The sequence below is a fragment of the Onychostoma macrolepis genome, chromosome 13, assembly GCF_012432095.1.
Source record: "Onychostoma macrolepis isolate SWU-2019 chromosome 13, ASM1243209v1, whole genome shotgun sequence".
NCBI classification, from domain to species: domain Eukaryota; kingdom Metazoa; phylum Chordata; class Actinopteri; order Cypriniformes; family Cyprinidae; genus Onychostoma; species Onychostoma macrolepis.
Window position 1 is genome coordinate 24,767,484 of NC_081167.1, and position 22,428 is coordinate 24,789,911.

The window sequence follows — 22,428 nt, forward strand, 5'->3', positions numbered from 1 at the left end:
TTATCTGTTTTTATATCTATCATTGTACCTGTCATTTTGTATCATTCTATCTGTTCTATCATTCAGATTATCTATCCATCTGCCTGTCTGTCTATCTGTTGTTCGTTCTATTTTTTATCTATTGTTCTGTCATTCTGTTGTTAAATCTTTTGCAGCTGGACATACAGGCTTTTTGATAATATTTTTGTTACAAAAATAATACTCAGAAACACATTTATAGTTTGAAAGTGAAAATAGTCGTCATCAAGTGTATTTACAAATGTGCACAGTACAGACTTCATTTCTCACTATTTCACAGGAAAATCACAATTCTTTCAGTTTACATATATGCTTTCATAGTTTGCATTTAATATATATTTTTTTTCATAATAAATATATCATTTCTAGCCCATAGCATATATTGACCATAAAATATTTTGTAATCCATTTGTAGTTGAAATTGCATTCCATTTCATGGACAGCAAGACTGATATTTGACTTTATATGATCAGCAAAATGCTAAAGACTGAGATGAGGTGAAACAAGAACTGATACAAAGTGATACATCTTAACAGCCTGAGTTTGTTCTCAAAGATCTGCGCCACTCCACACTTCACATCAAATGAATCACACTTTTGTGTCTGTACTGTCCTTTGTCCTGATGCTTTGTGTTTCTGAAGTAGCTTTCTGGTATTATTCGTGAAACCGTGTCCAAACGGGTTCCTGTAATCCTGAGTCCTTTTACACTGTAGCCAACAGCACTGCAAAAAATAACTTTATTAATCAGTATTTTTATCTTGTTTTCCAGCAAATACTTTATCAAAACAAAGTTATTTTTAAAGTCATCTAATCTTTAAACATTTTTACTGGAAACCAAGACATCACATATACAGCTATTCAGTAGTCTAGCTCACAGTAAATTACATGTTACTTCTTTCAACAGAGACATCCTTGTGGTTAGACATAAACATTGTGTCTTCAATGGCCGTTAACAGATGTTTTGTAAAAGCCCAAGAGTGTTCAGGATTTCAGTTCAACCGCATATTAATCAGAAAGCAGCACACAAAAATCTTGTCAAGTAGATACTTCACAATAATTATCCTGGACTAGCAGTTGAAGGGTGAAACTAAACAATATTGTTGTGTATCGATTATTTACAAAATATTTTTTTGCATTACTTTACCATACCATGTTAAAACATCTGGCTTGGTCGCTACTGTAATACTCAGATTTGCATAAATGTCACGCTTTTCTGACCAAGGCCTCATTTATAATATGCACATGCTTGATACTAAATCCCATGAATTGACGTAATGAACAAACTGGCATTTATAAAGGCAGAAACTGATGTGAAAATGTTCGCCATCTGATCAGTATTTCTGTCGTTTTTTGCGCTGAATTTTCTGACAAGTTTAAGTTATGCAAATGAGTTACTGCCTGAATAAATGAATAAATGAGCGACAATGTTTACATTCACATTAATATTCTGATATGAATTATATTTTTGGACAAATGCTAATGATTTAAAAAAAAAAATCTGCTTCCTGAAAAAAGATTCGAAAACCTACTGAAAAATAACAAGAGATTTTATTATGTCAAGTACACATTTTTGTGAAAATATGATTTTGAATCAAATTATGATGTGCTTGTAAACATGGATAATTTATGATTCTGACACTCTCCTACTAAAGGATATTTGTGGGATTTTTGTAGGATACCAAAATAAGGATGGATTTGGGACTTTTTTTTTTTTTTAGGAATCATAGGAACATTTAGGAAATGTCTTTATAAATGAGGCCTCAGGTCTGTTTTAGTTTAGTAACTACCATATATTCTAAGATAACAAGAAAAACACCACTTGTTATGCCACATCAGAAAAGCAAAAAAGAGCATTCATTCTTAAAACAGCAGGCACTGAGCTCTGGTTTTACAGGCAGTCATTTTGGCATAGATTTAGATAAAGCTCAGAGCCTGGTTCACACATTTACGTCCATGTGAATCATCCATGATTGAGTCAGGGTGAAAAATGCCAACTCTTTGCGTCTGGACTCCTTTATATTGATGGCACATTCCGTTTGACATCAGTGGTTAAGCAGCATCACAGCTCTATAGGAATGTTCTGTCCTATGCAACACTGACTGTAGTGTGAATAAACAGGACGTTTTGTCTGTGGTAACAGTGCTGAAATTAGTGCTGAAATATTGTTTTTGACCACAGCCGAGAGAGATCTCACACAAAGGCAGTTGAATTGATTCCTCACTGGCAGCATTCACACACAAGTGAGACACGTACTCAACAAAATCACTGTAAAAGGTTGATGATCTCTTTCTGTCACCGGCATGTCAAAGCCAACAACCAAAGCAGCGATATCTCATTTGAAGAGCAGAGAAAATGACAGGCCACTGCATACAAGAGTTTGAAAGGCAAAAATAAAAGTAGCAGGACCACTGCATGTCTTTTCAGGCTGGTGAGCTCATGTTACATGATGAATATCACTGGATTGATCATAGGCATCCTTTATGCTCATGGAAGGATGGACGATACTCCCAAAGTAGATCGATCTTTGAGCTTTTGATTGTGAATATAAATATAAAACACTTGACATTTGAGGAACCTCAGATGTTGTAGGTGAACAATTCCTGTGGCCAAACATGACGCCTTTTCTTATGAGTTCACAATTAGTTTGTGCAGTTCTGTAAATTCCTGAAACGCTCTGTTTCTCCTGTTTCAGCTCCAGCATTTCCAGTTCTTCATTGCTGATGTTGTTTTAAACTGAAAAAAAAAAAAAATCAATAATCATAACACATTTATATCACGGCCAGTTTACTAACTTGAGTATGTTTCAGTAGCATTTCCTGTTTTCAAAATCCTTCAGTTTTTTTTTTCCCAGTTACAAATAGCCTTTAACAATTATTATTATTATTTTTTTTTTGGTCTTGCTTTGTTTGTTTGTTTTTTGGTTTGATTTTGTTTGTTTTTTTTATTTGGTCTGGTCTTGTTCTGTTTTTTTTTTTTTTTTTTTGATTTTGTTTGGTTTGTTTTTTTTTATTTGGTCTGGTCTTGTTTTGTTTGTTTTTTGGTTTCGTTAGATGTTTTTTTTTTTTCGATTTTTCCTTTGTTTTCTTTGCTTGGTTTTGCTTTATTCCATGATATATTTTACAGTGACTATAAATTCTCTTAATACAGATTGATTGATTTATGTATGTAAGTACAGTATGTATGTGAATGAAGTTATAAAGTAATTTTAAGGGCACTAATAACTATAACAGTTATGGACATTTATTGGTCGAAATATCTGAGAAACAATAATTAAAAAATATATTACACCCTCAAGTAGCTTCAATTTAGTTTTCTTTTTGTTTGAAGGCTATGGAAAATATTTTTTTCACAAGAATCGCTACTAACTACTTTAAATTGTATTGCTTGACTTTCAAATCTTCCCCAATACTATCTATGATTATGGAGGAACCATAAAAAAAGCTGAAATAGCATGTTTTGTTCAATATACACATTTGTTGAAGCTTTTATATGACTTATTGTTTTTCGTAATCGATGCAAATACACAGTGTGATTAGAGGTAGAAATATTAGGATTTTTATTGCAATTTTCATCTCGACAGATAAAAAAATCCTCCTTAAAATGCCTTCATTTGAAACTCAGTAAAACCTGCCAAGCTTGAGGAGAGAGTGTGAGATTGTTTCAGGATGGATATTTCTTGGCTTGCATGTAATGACACGGTGTAAATATTTACTCTCGTCTATCTAATCCATCACAGAAGATAAACTGTTCCAATGAATATTTCCCTTTCTTTCTTCAAACATCAATTTGCACGCACAGACACCTCAGGAGAAATGCACGAGACTAATTCTAGCCACCAGGGCTGTCGGTATTAAAATCCAGAGCCTGAGTTCTGTCCTCAAGCCTGTAACAGTGACACAGCTGAACACCTGGGGAAGCTTCAGTCTCTGTGGAGGTCATTTTCAGCACCCTTGCCCAAACAGGACTGAAAATAAATCTGCTCATCTGCTAGTTTGCCTGTAGAATAACCTTCCCAAATCTGGAGTTTGGCAATCCCACCGGTTTTATAATCCTTATCTCAGTCTTACTGCAGAAGACTGACTGAAAATACAGGGGGGAATGAATTGTGCCCGCCGATAACGTTGTTTATTTGCGAGTGTTGTTTTAGCACCTGATTCACTAAAGAGATTATGCAAATCAAGTAATTGTGCAAACACACCCACAAAATAAATGCTGATAGCAATTTTTCCTGTTGGTAATAATGCATAAAAATAATACCTTTAGCTTGTCACTGTGGCAGTACCCGCAGATGTACTTTATCTGTACCTCTAAAAGTTGCAAATTAGTATAAGGCAGGATTTTTATTAAACTATGAGCTGCATAAGGGTAAAATGTTATAAAAAGCATACTTGTATATTGTATATTTTCTCAGTATTAATGTGTCTTAAAATATATGGCTGCCTTAATATTTTAGAATATGTGTCCTTTGCAAGAGGATCTTCGTAACAGAGGATCCCTCACATCCAGAAGTTTGAAAACCCCCTGCCTTAATGTACTTATATGCATCTTTAAGGTAACAATATGCATTCTTTATGGGCTAATAAAGTATAAATGTGTGTGTTTGAAGGAACTGCCCCAGTGATAATTTTGTTTGTTTGTCTATAGTTTATCCATTATCATTCACTGATCATTCATTATAAACTGAAGCTGCCAAGATTGGTGGAAGAAGTACATGAGTGTCTCTTTTAACATTGTTTCCACCAACCTTATGTGAATAGTAATAGTGAATAGTAATAGCACAATGCATTCAATATTGAGGCATTTTTTACACCGCGCTTGGTTAAGCTGGACTGCAGGTGCCATGCAAATAAGATGCATGAGTTTGGTGTTGAAATACTGCATGCTAAAGTGGCAGAAGTGTTTAGTCAATTCGCCCACAGAGTTATAAAGAGAATATCAGAGCTGCCATGAGGGAACAGGGTGACTCAGTTCATTGAACACAATACAGTGAATAAAATTGCAGAGTTTCGGCCCCATACCTAACCTAGTTTCTTTGATAGCTCATAAACGAAGACCAATCTTCAATCATTCTGACAGAAATACGGATTTTAATAGAGCCAGCAATAGAAAGAACCTTTAACTTTCTGCACCTCACTCCTCCAGACATTTATATGTTTTCCCCCCTCCTTTTGGATTCTTTCTTATTTCCTCCCAAACATAAGAAATAATTGTCAAACATCTGAGCTTAGTAAGCCAACGGGAGACCAAAATATGTGTTTAGAGCAAAGTGGAGAAAGAAAGTTAAACAAGAAAGTTAAAAAGATAAACAAGGCAATAATTAATGTGCAAGTCTGAGATGTGGCTTTACTTATGCTAACAATTGCAATTTCCCAGCTGAAAAGACCAGCTTATCACCAATATACACTATGGATCCAAAGTTTGGGGTTGGTAAGGTTATATAAAGAAGTCTCTTATGCTCACCAAGACTACATTTATTTGATCAAAAATATAGTAAAACAGTATTATTGTGAAATATTGTTATCAGTATTGAAAAAGAGCTGTTTTCCATTTTGAAAGAATAATTTAGCCAAAAATGTAAATTTTCTGAACATTTACTCACCCTCAGGCTATCCAAGATGTAAATGAGTTTGTTTCTCCATCAGAACAGATTTGGAGAAATTTAGCATTACATCACTTGCTCACCATAATCTGCAGTGAATGGGTGCCGTCAGAATGAGAGTCCAAACAGCTGATTAACTCATCAACAAGTAATCCACATAACTCCAGTCTAACAATTAATGTTTTATAGAGTGAAAAGTATGCTTGTAAGAAACAAATCCATCATTAAGACATTTTAACTTTTTTTTTGTCACATCTGCCTAAAATGCAATTCCATAATCCACGATAATGCTTCCTCCAGTGAAAAAGTCCTTCCTAGTTGTCCATTCACATCGAAATCCTCCAGCATAAATTTTTTGAACTCTTTTGGATTGTATTCGCTTGCCAACTGTGCTTGACCTGTGCATATTTCTCTCCTGATTCAAACAAGACGTCTTTTTACTGGAGAAAGCAATATTATGGATAAAGGACTTGTGTTTTATCTGCAAGCAACGGATTGAAGTTTAAAAATTCTGGATTTGTTTATTACAAACATGCAGCCTTTTGCTTCACAAAAAGTTTAAAGGATTACTTGTGGATTATTGTGATGTTTGGGGTCTCATTCTGACGGCACCCATTCATTGCAGAGGATCCATTGGTGAGCAAGTGATGTAATGCTAATTTCTCCTGTTCTTATGGAGAAACAAATTCATCTACATCTTGGATGGCCTAATGGTGAGTACATTTTTAGCGAATTTAAATTTTAGTTTGAACTTCTTGTGACGACAAAGCTGTTTAACCGAATACTACATTTGCAGATGTTTTATCAAAAGACTGGCGTGTGTTTTAACTAGAAATGCAGTAGCACATGTTTGTATGGTGTGGATATACTCTGTGTGTGCAGTCACGGATTCTGCTGTGTTTAGTTAGTCATGGAGACAGCCGTCACCTTGGAAACTGTGCCAACCCTGACATCCCAGGTGAAGAGGATCTGCCATCACAATCAGCCATTGCCAAAATGAGTCAGAGGTGTTTGTATGTGAGGGCGCCAGAGGGGTCACGATCCTCTTGTATCTGCTCCAATCCGCTGGAGTGACAGCAGAAGAAAGAGGAACTGACATCAGCCTTCCCCTTCAGCGTCGCTGTGAGGCCAGACTCGCTCTGGACGCTCCTGGGTCCCTATTTACATGAGCTTTAAAAAACCCTGTCAGCTGTTGACTCATCTCTCGATATCCTGGTGAAGTATTGGTGTGCCTTTGGTTGCTTTTCTCTGTCTTTGGCTGAGGTTGGACAGCTCGCTGGCCTGCAGGAGAATGGGCTTCATCTTAAGGGCCCAGACAAATTGGCAACTTTTTGAGACTATGCAGACAGGCAATGTAAGCTTGTGTCAGGTGAACAGGGGCCATTTTTAGTTCAGCAATCGATATATCATTGAAATCTATGTATCTGTGTAGTAGTGATAGTCTATGGTATATCAAACACTTTTAATATCACTCTAAATTACAATCATCAATGCACACATTCCCATTTTAATTAGGTAAATTTGTTGAAGGTGTAATTATTTGCACACTTTGATTAATCATGATTAACTGCACATAACATTGTAACTTTTTGTAATTTTAAAGTCTGTCACTTTTGATCAATTTAATGCATTCTTGCTGAATAATAGTTGGCCTATTTATTTATTAAAAATGTACTATGGTATATTGAACTCTGTTGAAGGTGAAAGTTATTTTGATTAATTGTACATGAATTGTATAATCATAAATATATATCAATCGTTTTGCCTCGGAAGACTTAGAATCAGGGGCGTCATGCACTCATTATTTTTGAGGGGGCACGAGTTGGGGTCATCATGTGACACACAGCAGCCACAATAGCACTTATGTTCTTGTTTATTTATTTATTTAATTATTTATTTTTCCCTTTTATTCGAAACATTCCCAAACGCATTAACTATGTCATGAAATATGAATATCTTGATTCTCACCTTTATAGATTATGTTAGTTGATCTATAATGGGCGATGGTCAAAATAGCCTAATAATGTAGTCTATTAACTATGCATAAAAACCTGTCTGTTCACTTAAGTAACAGGGTGTCATGTCATAACATAGTTTTAATATGACTGAATTTATATTTAATGTGAATTTAACATTGAAAGTTAATGTGAATAAAAACATTGTAAGTTAGGCTAAGTAACACTTTCATTGTACAGAAAGAGAGCAAAGCACATTTACATTATTGAAGAACATTTTCACTGACAGTCCAGAGTTCAAGCACTCTCAAAAACTACCATTAAAATCACTGAAGCTGTTTACACTGTGAAAAGAATATCTTACTTACAGACACATCTGCATTTTGTTGTTTCTAACTAGAGAATTCGCCAGAAAGAGCTCAGTCAGCGAGCAAGTGAAGAAAACAACAGCATTTTAGCGGTGACTCATCTGAACACCTATGATTGGTCATTGCATTCATAAGCTCAACAGCATCGTGTGTGATTGGTTTAATGCACAATGCTGTGAAAACGCCTCTGGCTCAGCACCAGCCAGCGAAGCAGATCTGAATTTTGCAGCTGATGATATGACGCGCTGAACGATTTAATCACGCAGGTGTGATTGTATCAAATATAGAAAATATTATTCGGCTATTTTTTTTTTTTTTTTGTCTTTTGGAAGCAGCCTTCAAAATCCACTTGGCTCAAAAATCTGAGGGGGCACGTGCCCCCTTACTTCGAATGGGCATGACGCCTCTGCTTAGAATATTAATATTTTTGAATAAATTATGACGGTAGCTGTATCTGCCTGTTAGATCTTGTGTTGTATTGACAAATGGTAGGTTTAGGGGCAGGGGTTGGGTTATGTGCTCATAAATGTGTAAATAATGTAATATAAATAAAACTGTTGTGGCTGTTTACATTGAAAAATCACACCCCAACATATATGCAATAATGGAAATGTTATTACCCAATATATAATTTAATTATGACGATAAAATTCCCAGTATGGCGTCAGCATATTGACGCTAAGGGTTTCCTATTTAAAGCAACGGACGACCCTGCAAATCGAAAAATGACGCTAAAGGGTACCTTGAGTGTCAAAAAGCGACGCCAAGTGGTCCTGACCAAGCTTCAATATGTGACGAGTTGGGTGTGAGAATGGGTTGGAAATAAACATGACAACAGCCACTATAGATTATATAAGATAATAAACACACGATTACGATAGGATATTTGTATGTGATTTTCTTGAGGTGAATGTATACATCTGAAATGCTAATTTGTGCAGCGATATAAAAGGCTATAAATAGCATATTTTAACAAGAGTAAACGACCAAATTCCACATGTGATCGCAAAAGGAAGTTATTACAAACACTCGATGGTGGTTTGAAGTGAGTTCTGAGTAAAAGTGCACTATTAATCTCATAAATTGTCTTATGTAGCATGATGCTAATATTAGCTCTAATGCAGCTGCAGAACAGATCCAATTCTTCTTTATAATGCATTTAGTCATAATACTTCACGTAAGGTCGCAAGAAATGTTTTGTTGTATTTATTTAGAAATACTTTTGATAATAGTTGGGTAAGGGATTGAAGCGATGTGGCTTGGTAAACGTTTTATTGCCAGTATAAAGGCTGATAATGGCTGAATAAAAACAAAAGAATAATGATAAAAGAATAATAAGGATTATGTCTCATACCTGGCGGAAGTGTGAAAGGTTCTGTTTCCTTAAACTAGTTTGCCATGCATTTATTTTTCAACATTTATTTTTCTTACAGGTAAATCCTAGTATTTTAAATTTGCAATTAATCATGATTAATCACAGTCCATGACTGTGATTAACGCGATTAAATGTTTTAATCAATTGACAGCACTAATACATATACAATGAAACACTGAATCCCCAAATGAAAAACTGTAATGTTTTTCTTTTGGAATTTCCACAGATAAATAGCTTCTTTCTATTTTAATATATTTTAAATGTCATTTATTACTGTGATGGCAAAGCTAAATTTTCAGCATACCTCCAGTCTTCAGTGTGTCACAAGATTCTTCAAAAATCATTCTAATATGCTGATTTGGTACTCAAGAAACATTTCCTATTATTCCCTATTTCCTGTTGAAAATAGTTATACTGCTTAAAATTTTTGTGAGAATGCGATACATTTTTTTCAGGATTTCTCAGGATTCTGTTCAAAGAACAGAATTTTAGATTTTCTTAATTTAAAAGTATTCACTTTTCACAAAAGATCAATTTAATGCATTCTTTTTGAATAATAGTATGTGTGTGTATTTATTTAAATACACAGGCCACTCAAAATTACACTCCATTATGCAGTCTCAGAATGACTTCTCTTTATTTGGATGCCATTCTCATTGCACAAAACGTGACAGGTTTAACCTTGGTCGATACTGAAATTATTGACGCGTGGGCACAGGGAGAAAAGTTTGAAAGTAACTGGAGAGAAATCTTACTGCACGGTTTAGCATCTCAAATTATAGTTTATCCTTCATGCTTCTCTACCAGCACACATTTTTAAGTGTTGCATGCTGGGCCGAGAGGAAAACAAACCCTGAGGAGGGCCCGTGTGAGCTAGACCACTTTAGCTTTTTTTCCTCTGTCCTCCCCTGAAGTGAAAGATCTAGGCGATGATGATGAGTGCAGAGTTGCACAAGTGCCGAAAGGCAATATCATGGAAGACAATATGACGGCACTTCTGTTAGATGCTTCCCTTGGGTTGACAACACTATGTTTGCGAGATATGCATCGTGCATTTTCTTTGCCTCAAAAAATAGCCCGTTCAGCCTTGACCAGGGTGGCATATACAAATAAAGAGATACATAATGTGTCACATGTAGCCTAAAAAATAGGCTTAGTGTATCTTCATTATTCACTACCTGTCAGGATACTACTAATAAATTTTGCTATGGAGTCTTGAAACTTACTGCACCATTTAGCATCTCAAAACAGCCATTTCAGCTTATATTCCTCCTCTGAAGTGAACAATCTAGGCGATTACTGAAAGACAATATCAGGGAATGCAATATATAATGGTACTTCTGTTAGATCCCTCCCTAGTGAACACTAACGGGCACTCTCTCGTTTGAAGTGTATTTACACACTAGACCTAACAAGGTGTGAAATCCAAGCGTTATTGCTCAGCATCCTGAGGAATCTTTTTCGTAATCAAACTGAAAAGAACCACTTCTAATATCCAGTGTTCTCATAAACTAACTCATGCATCATGAGTAAATGATGAAACTAAGGGAATTTGAGTTGAACTGTTTGCTAATGTGTCTCGAATCCATTATGAGGTTAGGAAGCACTCATCTCTCCATTACAAAACTGAAATATGCCAACTTTTATAGCAATATTAGGAAGCATAATTCAGGACAAATAAGTCCTAACTAGGATTTCACTAAGTGGGGTTTAAATTCCAAGAGAGTTAAAAGAAGCTATTTTTAAAGATTTAACTATGTTTTAACTTTATGAATGCTAGTGATGCAATATTAAAAATGACAATTTGCACTCTCATGCTCATTAATCACATTTCAAAGATGAAAATTGCTCAGATATTGTGCTACTAAATACAACTTTTATCGTCTGTATCGCAAGTTTTGCAAGACTTCTAAGATGCAACAGGAAGTTGAGAGAGCTGAACAGTATTTATTTGAAATAGAAATTTTGTAAGTGTAAAAGTCTTTAATGTCACTTTTAATCAGTTGAACACATCCTTACTGAATGATATTGTAGCATTAATCCCCCCCCCAAAAAAAAAAAAATTACCATAATATATTTGCAGATATTTAAAAAACATGCTAAGTTCACATTCTACAAAAAACAACGCAACTTTAAAATGTGCATTTGTGTCAGAATGTCTATTTTTGTTTTGATCTTTGTGATATCCGCCCACTGCCAATTTACCCAATAGTATTTCAACACCTCAGGTTGCCAGTTGGCGGAAAACACAGCGTATTGCAGCCATGGAAGGCAGCAAACGAACTGGGTTAGAGATTGCAGATTTTACCTAATCTAAAAATTCTCTGCATCCGTCTAAATCACAGATACTGTAAATTAACTCATGAACTTACAGTGTAAGGTTCATCACCTTGTTAATTGTGCTTGTTCCTGTTGCATGTCCTCAATCTGGCAACATGAGTGAGTGTAGAGTCTGAAGAGGGATTTTTCCTCTTTTTTCCGATGCTATTTTTAATGATTTAACTATACTTAGCTTTTTGAATGTTAGTGATGCTTGGAAGCTTAAAAACAATGATTTGCACTCTCATGCTCATAAATCACATTTAGCATGAAAATTTGCACAGATATTGCACTGCTAAAAGCAACTTGTCTTTAATGCAAAGCCGGGAGTTTTGCGAGACTTCTAAGATGCAGCGGGAAAGGTTGACAGAGCTGAAACGCAACAGAGGAAAGCAGTCAGATTAAAGACCCACGCTAGCCCCCGCTGAAGGACGGGAAGAGAAATGTGTTTTTACAGCCAGCCTCTCTTTATGCCAGCGCTGCGCTGGGAACTAATCCCCAGTGACTGTCAGCCGAATACTCGTCACCCCACCAAAGCTCCTTACACGACTCCACACGCATCCAGCAGGAGCTGCGTCCGCTTCAGCTGCCGTCCCTTCGTCCCCTGGAGACGGGATGATTTAATCCCCAAAGCACTCTCTCTCGCCCGGCACCCAGCGGCACATTAGGCAGCTCATTCCTCAGTTATATAAGAGCAAGATGAGATGAAACTCATTCGTGCCTGTCCATCATGAGCAATCTTCTCTGTGAATGAGTTCCTGCTTCCCTGGAGTGAGCCAGGTGAACTCTTGAGGCCAGAAACATAGTTGATGCTGGAATGCAAATGCAGATGTGAATGTATGACCAATCAAGCATGCTGTCGTTTTGTGCATACTTACAGGTAGGGATGCACGATTAATAAAATAGAAATTATTACTATTACAGGGCCTATAATTTGGTTCTTAAATACTTGATTTTTATATTTTACAGTGAAGTGGTACAATACTAAAATATATAAAATTATTAGTAGTAATTTTATAAAAAATTATTATTATTAGTAATAATAATATTAATTAACTGTTATCAATTAATTAATTAATTCATTTGTTTTTTTGTTTTTTAATCCTTACTGATATATATATTTACATTTTGGACAATTTGTGGCCAACAAACAAGCACAGCAAAATTTTTTTTTTTTTTAAGTTACATTTTAAATTGCAATTGTATCACTAAAATTGCTATTAGTTAGCAATAAAAATAATAAATGTTAAATTTAATATATATATATATTACCTGGCCCTATGTGAAAAATTAATTGCCCCCTTAATCATGAAAGAACTGTGATTTTATTGTGACATTGTGACTGTGATATTATTTTAGAAAGCTGAGTTAAATTTCACTAGCCAAACCCAGGCCTGATTACTGCCAGACCTGTTGAATCAAGAAATCACTTAAATAGAACCTGTCTGACAAAGTGAAGCATGTTTGAAGAGCAACACATCATGCAGAGGAGAAACAAAATAGTTGACATGTATCAGTCTGGAAAGGGTTATAAAGCCATTTCTAAGGCTTTGGGACTCCAGAGAACCACGGTCAGTTCCATTATCCACAAATGAAGAAAACTTGGAACAGTGGTGAACCTTCCCAGGTGTTACCAAAATTAGTCCAAGAGCGCAATGTCGACTCATCCAGGAGGTCATAAAATAACCCAGAACAACATCTAAAGAACTGCAGGCCTCACTTGCCTCAATTAAAGTCAGTGTTCATGATTCAACAATAAGAAAGAGACTGGGCAAAAATGGCATCCATGGGAGAGTTCCAAAGAAAAAGCCACTCTTGACCAAAAAGAACACAAAGGCTTCTCTTACATTTGCCAAAAAAACATCTTGATTATCCCCAAGACTTGGGCAAATATTCTGTGGACTGATGCGACAAAAGTTTAACTTTTTGGAAGGTGTGTGTCCCGTTACATCTGGCGTAAAACCAATGCAGCATTTCATAAAAAGAACATCATACCAACAATCAAGCATGGTGGTGGTAGTGTGATGGTCTGGGGCTGCTTTGCAACTTCAGGACCTGGACGACTTGCCATAATTGATGGAACCAGGAATTCTGCACTCTATCAGGATCGCAAATCCTGAAGGAGAATGTCCGGACGTCAGTTTGTGACCTCAAGCTCAAGCGCACTTGGGTTATGCAGCAGCACAATGATCCCAAACACACCAGCAAGTCCACCTCTGAATGGCTCAAGAAAAAGAAAATTAAGGTTTTGGAGTGGCCAAGTCAAAGTCCGGACTTAAATCCAATTGAGATGCTGAGCCATGACCTTAAACAGTCCATTCATGCTCGAAAACCCTCCAATGTGGCTGAATTAAAGCAATTCTGCAAAGAAGAGTGGGCCAAAATTCATCCACAGCGATGTGAAAGACTCATTGCCAGTTATCGCAAACGCTTGATTGCAGTTGTTGCCGCCAAGGGTGGCACAACCAGTTATTAGATTTAGGGGGCAATTACATTTTCACATAGGACCAGGCAGGTTTGGACAGTTTTTTTCCCCCTTAATAAATAAAATAATTATTTAAAAACTGCATTTTGTATTTACTCGGGTTGTCTTAGTGTAATATTAAAATTTGTTTGATGATCTGAGTGATTTAAGTGTGACAAACATGCAAAAAATAAAAATAAAAAATAGGAAGGGGGCAAAAACATTTTTCACAGCACTATATATAAATACTGTATATATATATATATATATATATATATATATATATATATATATATATATATACAGTGGGGCAAAAAAGTATTTAGTCAGCCACCAAATTGTGCAAGTTCTCCCACTTAAAAAGATGAGAGAGGCCTGTAATTTTCATCATAGGTATACCTCAACTATGAGAGACAAAATGAGAAAAAAAAATTCCTCGGTAAAATAAGTATTTGGTCACCTACAAACAAGCAAGATTTCTGGCTCTCACAGACCTGTAACTTCTTCTTTAAGAGGCTCCTCTGTCCTCCACTCGTTACCTGTATTAATGTCATCTGTTTGAACTTGTTATCAGTATAAAAGACACCTGTCCACAACCTCAAACAGTCCAACTCCAAACTCCACCATGGCCAAGACCAAAGAGCTGTCAAAGGACACCAGAAACAAAATTGTAGACCTGCACCAGGCTGGGAAGACTGAATCTGCAATAGGTAAGCAGCTTGGTGTGAAGAGATCAACTGTGGGAGCAATTATTTGAAAATGGAAGACAAACAAGACCACTGATAATCTCCCTCGATCTGGGGCTCCACGCATGATCTCACCCCGTGGGGTCAAAATGATCACAAGAACTAAGTGGGAGAACTTGCACAATTGGTGGCTGACTAAATACTTTTTGCCCCACTGTGTGTATATATATATATATATATATATATATATATATATATATATATATATATATATATATATATAATATAAAATAATAAATAATATAATATAAAATGTTCTGTCATGATGGTATTTGACCTGAAACTGAGTATAGAAGAAACTAATTTGCAGTTGTCAGCAGTGCTAAGAATCCTTAAACTACTTGGGTGTTTAAACTATAAACACTGGCTTGGAAAAATAAAAATAAAAATTTATGTATTATATATATATTTGTGTATTTACTTGTTTAGATTTTTTAAAAATTTTTTTTACATTTTTAATGGGATATTACAAGAAAAAGATTGAAATGTTCATTTGGAAAAAAAAAAAAAAAAAAAAAAAAATCAACCCCTGGGAAATAAGTCACCGAAGCTAAAGAAGCACCCACTTGTGTTGCATCATAAATTGTGTTCTTATATTTTTTTGAAAAACAACATGAAATTTGAGCTTGCATAGCTAGAAGCATACTTGCATACTTGTGTACTGTATAGAGTCCTCAACTGCATATAATGGCTTATTGTAACACTCTTATCCCAATCCTGACAAGACACGGTGTCGTTTTTTGTTATGGACTGAAAAGCCTCAGCTTGTCTTGTCTCAACAGATCAGCTCTATCCCACCAGAGAGACCACTGTCTACTCCACCACATCCCCGGTCTTCTGGGTTTCCTCTGAGGAACGGGACTGCAGTTGGGGTGAGTGATTACATAGGTAGAGGGAGCCCAATGAGCTGGAACCTCCTATCTTGTTCCAGGCAGCCCAAGGGATCGATCGCAAGAGGAGAGGGTCTAAACATCAGCACGAAGGGCTCCGATTACACCTCTCTCATTTAATCAATCAGAACGACTGTTCAAGCAGCCTGCCGTCCTCCTCCTCCTTCCGCAACCTCATTCTCTTGCCGTCTCCTTTCATCCTTTATTTCCCTCCCCCCTTTTTCCTTTTTTTGTCACAGGGTGAGACAAAGGTATCTTCACTCACATTATCGTCACACCCAGAAAATGGGTCACCGAACACCGAATCCTGAGCTCTCACGTGCCCTGTCCTCACCGTCTGTAGTAAGGCGCCACACTGTCAGCAGTCCTGCTCTTGCCCGCACTAAATCACTGACTTATCCAACCGCTGGTCACGTACTAAAAATCTCCTTAAGAGTGCTGACGAGCAAACAGAGCTCAGGTGAAAGCCCAGTCGAGTGATGTAGCGAGGCCGGAGCCGGCCTGCCTGGAAGATAAAGGATGTGCAATCACAGCAGGCCAGACCCATGTGCTCCTGCGCTGTAAAGGAGATAAGAAAACACACTTAGCGGGAAGAAAAAAAGCAGAGCGCGCTGTGACGATGAGTGGACTGGAGCGGCAGATATTTGCACTTCTCGCTCAAAGTGTTCTGTAATCACTCCGCTCCAGCTCCGCTTCAGGTTTTCTACTTTGCATTTCTCTGTGCTCAAAGGTGAGAGAAATCTTCAGGCTTTCAAGTGTGAAGGCCGTTCACACCAAGGATGATAACTATAACGATAAGTATATAATCGTTGCAATGCTATGAGAAAAGGGAAGTCCACAGCACATCTACAATGACACAGAGGAACAATATATTTGGAATCACTTTCAGATTTTCTCCAGGTGATGAACAATAAAAACAATGACAGCCAATCAGAATCCACCTGAGACTAAGTTTTTCAAGAGGCACAAGTCTGTAAAGTCTTATAGGAAAGTCCTATAAGCTGTTTTCAAAAATATCATGAACTTCTATAATGTTCAGTTTTTACACTGTTTTGAGGATGATGCATATCTATCAGTAATTTCAACCTGTTTGACTCCAAGGCCCCCAATATATTAAAATAATTAAAGAAAATAATTAAAAATGATTTACATAAATCACTAAATATTCTTCTGGGTTTACATTTTTTACACCAATTAATTTACATTACTTTTCTGTTTGTGATTACAGGGTTTTCTAAAGGTATACTTCTAATTATTAATTTTTTTACTCACAAATTGCTATTTCTACCTGATTACTAGGAAATTATTTTTAGATTATTATTTTTTTTATTTTATTTGTTCCCTCACATATCTAGGTTTTCCAAGACTGTTGGAATCCTGGTTCTTAAAAAAAAAAAGAAAAAAGATATTTGTTGAGGGAATTACAAAATATGTCACTTCACATCTTGTTTTTTTGTTTTATATTATTTCATTGCTTGTTTTTGGTTGTTATTGTTCTCTGATATCTACATTGAAGGTATGTGGTTTAGGTAAGGGCAAAAAATCTCCAGAAACGGTTTTACATGTCCATTTAAAACCCTAGGATTTGTCCATAGAATTAAATGGTCTGTTATTACCTCATTTGGAAGGGTCATGAATAATAATGTTGAGCTCTGCTCTGTGCGGCTCATTTCAGTAGCTCACACAGCAGGAAGGAAACAGGGAAAATATATATTTCAATACTTTCTTGTGCAGTTATATCTTTGGGTAATTATACTGTAAATAAAATGTGGGCATCAGGGAGCCGCTATTAATATATGGGGCATTGAAACTGCTTTGGAATGGACGATCGCCTTTTAGTTTCACTTTCACTTTCGAGATTCGCCATCAGATGTACTCTGTTTATACTATGGAGCGGCAGTACTTACCACACATTTTACAAGATCAGATGCTTGTCAGCGGTGATCATGATCTGTAAATCATTCACCATCATCCTCAGTCATCTCTCCTTACTCTGTTTATGTGGTAAGTGAAATCGTATGTTCTGTAGTGTAACAGGCTACCGCTAGCAAGAAGCTAACCATGTCCCTTTACTGGCTCGCGTTATTTTATTAGAACACGTTTTTTACTTTCCGTGCCTTTCTGAATACACACAAACCCATCCCTGCACTTCACATCCCGTGCACAGCCTGAAACATAACATTTATTTCTATGATCTGCCATTTTCGCTGTTGTCCTCGCTTGTTTCTTCACAATACCTGCAGAATTTCTGATGATTCAGCTGTGCAGGTTCGGCTGGCATAGAACATGGGCGGGTATACGCAAATGCTGGGGGCGTACATATTAGTGATTGTGACTATAACGTCACAGTAGGTGTTATGTTCTGATTCGCCTATTTTTCAGTGGTCTTTTGCATTCACGAGATTTACATAAGGAGGAAACAATGGTGTTTGAGGCTCACGGCACGTCATTTCCATGTACAGAACTGTTATTATTCAACTATGCCAAGGTAAATACAGTTTTCCATTCAATGGCAACTTTAATAGACTGCACATCTGAAAACAGAGAATAGTCTGGTTTCCATAGCATAGCATTTTATGCGATTTATTTGATTTATGCAGTTTAAAAAAATATGTACAAGTGTTGTATTATCTGTGGACTCTAAACTGCAAGTAATTACATTTAATAAAAAATAAAAACAATTGATTGCTATTTTGGACAAATCTGTTTTTTTTTTCTTTCTTTCTTTAGTCGTGGCCTAATGGTTAGGGAGTCGGGCTTGTAACCTGAAGGTTGCTGGTTCGATTCCCACACCTGCAGAAATTGAAGGTGGGGATTGTGAATGAACAGCACTCTCTCCACCTTCGATACCATGACTAAGGTGCCCTTGAGCAAGGCACCGAACCCCTAATTGCTCCCCGGGCGCTGGAGTAAGGCTGCCCACTGCTCCGGGTGTGTGTTCACTGTGTGTGTGTGTGTTCACTACTCACTGCTGTGTGTGTGCACTTGGATGGGTTAAATGCAGAGCACCATTTCGAGTATGGGTCACCATACTTGACAATACGTCACGACTTAACTTAATTTTTCAACTTCTGGTGTTGTAGTAATCCAAAAAAAATAAAAACATTTTGTAAAAAGTCCACAATGACTATTTAGTTGTCACTACATCTGTCTTTGATCTCCACTGAATATTTTGTATTTTTGATAGTTTTCTGTCCATTAATAATAAAATCTATGTTTATTTTGACATTCTGGCTGCTATTACTTTATTAATTCTTGCATAAGAATTTTGGGGCCTTTTGGAGCAGTCGTGGCCTAATGGATAGAGAGTCGGACTTGTAACCCGAAGGTCGCGGGTTTGAGTCTCAGGTCCGGCAGGAATTGTAGGTGGGAGGAGTGAATAACCAGCTCTCTCTCCACCTTCATTACCACGATTGAGGTGAGACCCTTGAGCAATTGGCTGCCCACTGCTCCGTGTGTGCGCGCACTTGGATAGGTTAAATGCAGAGCACAAATTCCGAGTATGGGACACTATACTTGGCCACACGTCACTTCACTTCATAATGGCCTGTTAAAATGATATGCACAGCTGTATCAGAGCAATCCTGGAGCAAGAGAAAACACAGAGAGCTCTAACTTTCAACCAAACCAATCCTTGCTCCAGGCTAAATCATGCAACTCCACTTCCACGCTTCTACTCTGTACTGCTCATATACTCTAGTGGGTGGAGAGGGAATCCAGTAAAGAGGATGTGCTTTCAGCTCCCAAACGCATGTGTTTAACTCTTCTTGACTTTCACCTGCAGAGCACATCCAACTGGCAATCCAACAACTGAAACGCATGGCAGAGTTTACACTGAGGCAGTAGGATCCATTTTCACCTGCTGTTTTGATGGAGAATATTAGAGGGAGGGAATGTTATAGACGAGCCAGTGTCTGCAACTGCAGGAGGAAATGAACTGAAATCAGAGCGCTTATTGTCTGTTTTGGACCACAAGTTCCTTAGGTAACATACTTAAAGTGCAACTCTTATGAGCACAATGCATCTAAGGAGGCATCCTGTTGGAAAGAAAATCACAAATTAGGTCACTTTAGTGTATCAGTTGTTTTTTATGCACCACTGAGATTAAATAGAGAGCAAATGGAGACTTTTGCTTAAATTTCCTGCTTCTCAAACCTTTCACTTCAGTAAAACCAGTAATTTCATGTATGTCCTTTAAAGCAGGTGTAATTTTTAACGCTAATCCCATTATATTCCTCTATACTTACTAGATTATATTTTTATATATCAGAATCAGAATCAGAATGAGCTTTTTTGCCAGGTATGTTTACACATACGAGGAATTTGTTTTCGTGACAGAAGCTTCCACAGTGCAACAGAATGACAGCGACAGAACAAAAAACACTATATTAAGATATATAAAAAAATAATTAAAAAAATAGAACAAGTAAAAAACCTGCTGTCTGTAAGCAGACTCGTCACTGTCCTGAATGAGGCCGATAAGTGTGGTGTCATCTGCAAACTTCAGGAGCTTGACAGAGGGGTCTTTAGATGTGCAGTCATTGGTGTACAGGGAAAAGAGCAGTGGGGAGAGGACGCAACCCTGGGGGGCACCAGTGCTGATTGTACGGGTGTTGGATGTGTATTTTCCCAACCTCACTAGCTGCTGCCTGTCTGTCAGGAAGCTTGTGATCCACTGACAGACGGAGGTGGGCACGGAGAGCTGAGTTAAGTTTGGGCAGGAGGAGGTTAGTGTAAAAGGCTGAAGTCCACAAACAGGATCCTCACATAAGTCCCTGGTCGGTCTAGATGTTGCAGAACATAATGCAGTCCCATGTTGACTGCATCATCGACAGACCTGTTTGCTCTGTAGGCAAACTGAAGAGGATCTAGTAAGGGTCCAGTAATGTCCTTCAGGTGGGCCAGCATGATCACAGACGTTAGAGCCACAGGCCTGTAGTCATTTAGTCCTGTAATTTTGGATTTCTTTGGGATGGGGATGATGGTGGAGCATTTGAAGCATTAAGGGACTTCGCACAGCTCCAGTGATCTGTTGAAGATCTGTGTGAAGATGGGGGCCAGCTGGTCAGCACAGGATTTCAGACAGACTGGTGTAACACAATCTGGGCCTGGTGCTTTGTTCCTTTTCTGCTTCCGGAAGACCTGGCACACCTCGTTTTTGATGATCTGAATTGCAGGTGTGGGGGAGAGGGGGGTTGCTGGAGGTGTGGAGAGGTGTTCAGGGCGGGTGTGGGGTGTTTTTTCAAACCTGCAATAGAACTCATTCAGATCATCTGCCAGTTGTTGATTCTCCACAGTGCTGGGGGATGGTGTCTTGTAGTTGGTGATCTCTTTCAGACATTTCCACACTGATGCTGAGTAACTGGAAGAGAATTGAATCCTTATTTTTTTCAGAATAATTCCTCTTTGCCACTTTGATCTCCTTTTCCAGTGTGTATTTGGCCTGTTTATACTTTGTCCCCCTTCCTGTAAGCATCTTCTTTGGCCTGACGGAGCTGTCTGAGTTTTGCAGTGAACCACGGTTTGTCATTGTTGTAGGTTAAATGAGTCCTGGTAGGAATGCACATATCCTCACAGAAACTGATATAAGATGTTACAGTCTCTGTGAGCTCGTCCAGATCAGTGGCAGCAGCTTCAAAAACAGTCCAATCAATGAGGTGGAAACAGGCTTGTAAATCCCCTCTGCTTCATTAGTCCATCTTTTAACAGTCCTTAAAACAGGTTTAGCTGATTTCAGTTTCTGCCTGTAGGTTGGTATAAGATGAACCAAACAGTGATCAGAGAGTCCTAAAGCTGCCCGTGGGACAGAGTGATATGCCTCCTTTATTGTTGTGTAACAGTGATCCAATATATTACTGGCTCTGGCGGGACATGTGATGTGCTTTCTGTATTTTGGCAGTTCACGGGAGAGATTTGCTTTATTAAAGTCCCCGAGAATGATTAAAACAGAGTCTGGGCATTGTTGTTCTGTGATCAGATCAGCCAGTTTCTGTAAAGCTGAGCTCACGTGCGCTTGCGGTGGAATGTAAACACTCACGAGAATGAACGAGCAAAACTCCCGCGGCGAGTAGAAAGGCTTGCAGTTAATGAAGAGTGCTTCTAGATCTGAACAGCACATCTTCTTTAACACTGTTACCAGAGCATGTGAGTGGAGTGGGGAGCGTAGCGTTCATATTTCCTTCAGAGCGGAGAGCGCCTTTCTGAAGATTCCGCTCCGCTCGCTCAATACGCTCAGCACTGTTCGCTCAACCCAAAATGCCCATTGGTAATTTGCTATCTCGAGAATCTGTGGAATAGGCTAAGAAATAGTTTGTCTAAGCTAATGTTTCTAAAAGCAAATTCTAAAATCCTGTAAAGATTGACAGACGTTTTAATAAACCGCATTTCCCCGCAGTTTTGGTCTATTTTAATTTTAGAAAGTGTGTTTCTTTTATTAACGCCACAAAATAATTATTTGTCAAGTGCATTTCATCTTGTGTGTGCTTTTATGGGCCTGATAAGCAAGGTGTATTTTGTGAAATTCTATGTGCATTTCATCTTGAGTGCGTGTTTTGAATGTTCTGTTGCACAATAACTGAAATAACTGAAACCAGGATTTGGTTTATGTGAGCGTGAGCAGAACATTAGCGGGAGCATTTGCTTTGGTCGTGAGCGACTGAGAGGAGCGCACGCCCACAAAGCGGAATATTGAGCT

The 22,428-nt window shown here is 37.6% G+C and overlaps 1 protein-coding gene across 6 annotated transcripts in view; it reads right to left on the reverse strand.

The window, feature by feature from the left end:
- Positions 1–237: 237 nt before the first annotated feature.
- The window catches only part of zgc:171482 (zinc finger protein), a 107,668-nt gene continuing 85,477 nt past the window's right edge, over positions 238–22,428 (reverse strand). For 2 of the 6 annotated variants that reach the window (XM_058796403.1, XM_058796402.1), the window contains one exon: positions 11,727–12,446. In XM_058796403.1, the coding sequence (XP_058652386.1) occupies positions 12,308–12,446 (139 nt within the window). In that variant the 3' untranslated portion in view covers positions 11,727–12,307. Of the gene's footprint in view, positions 2,752–6,544; positions 6,920–11,726; positions 12,447–15,999; positions 16,293–22,428 lie in introns of those variants that run through there. The other 4 variants (XR_009274004.1, XR_009274002.1, XR_009274003.1 and 1 more) reach the window with 4 other exon arrangements.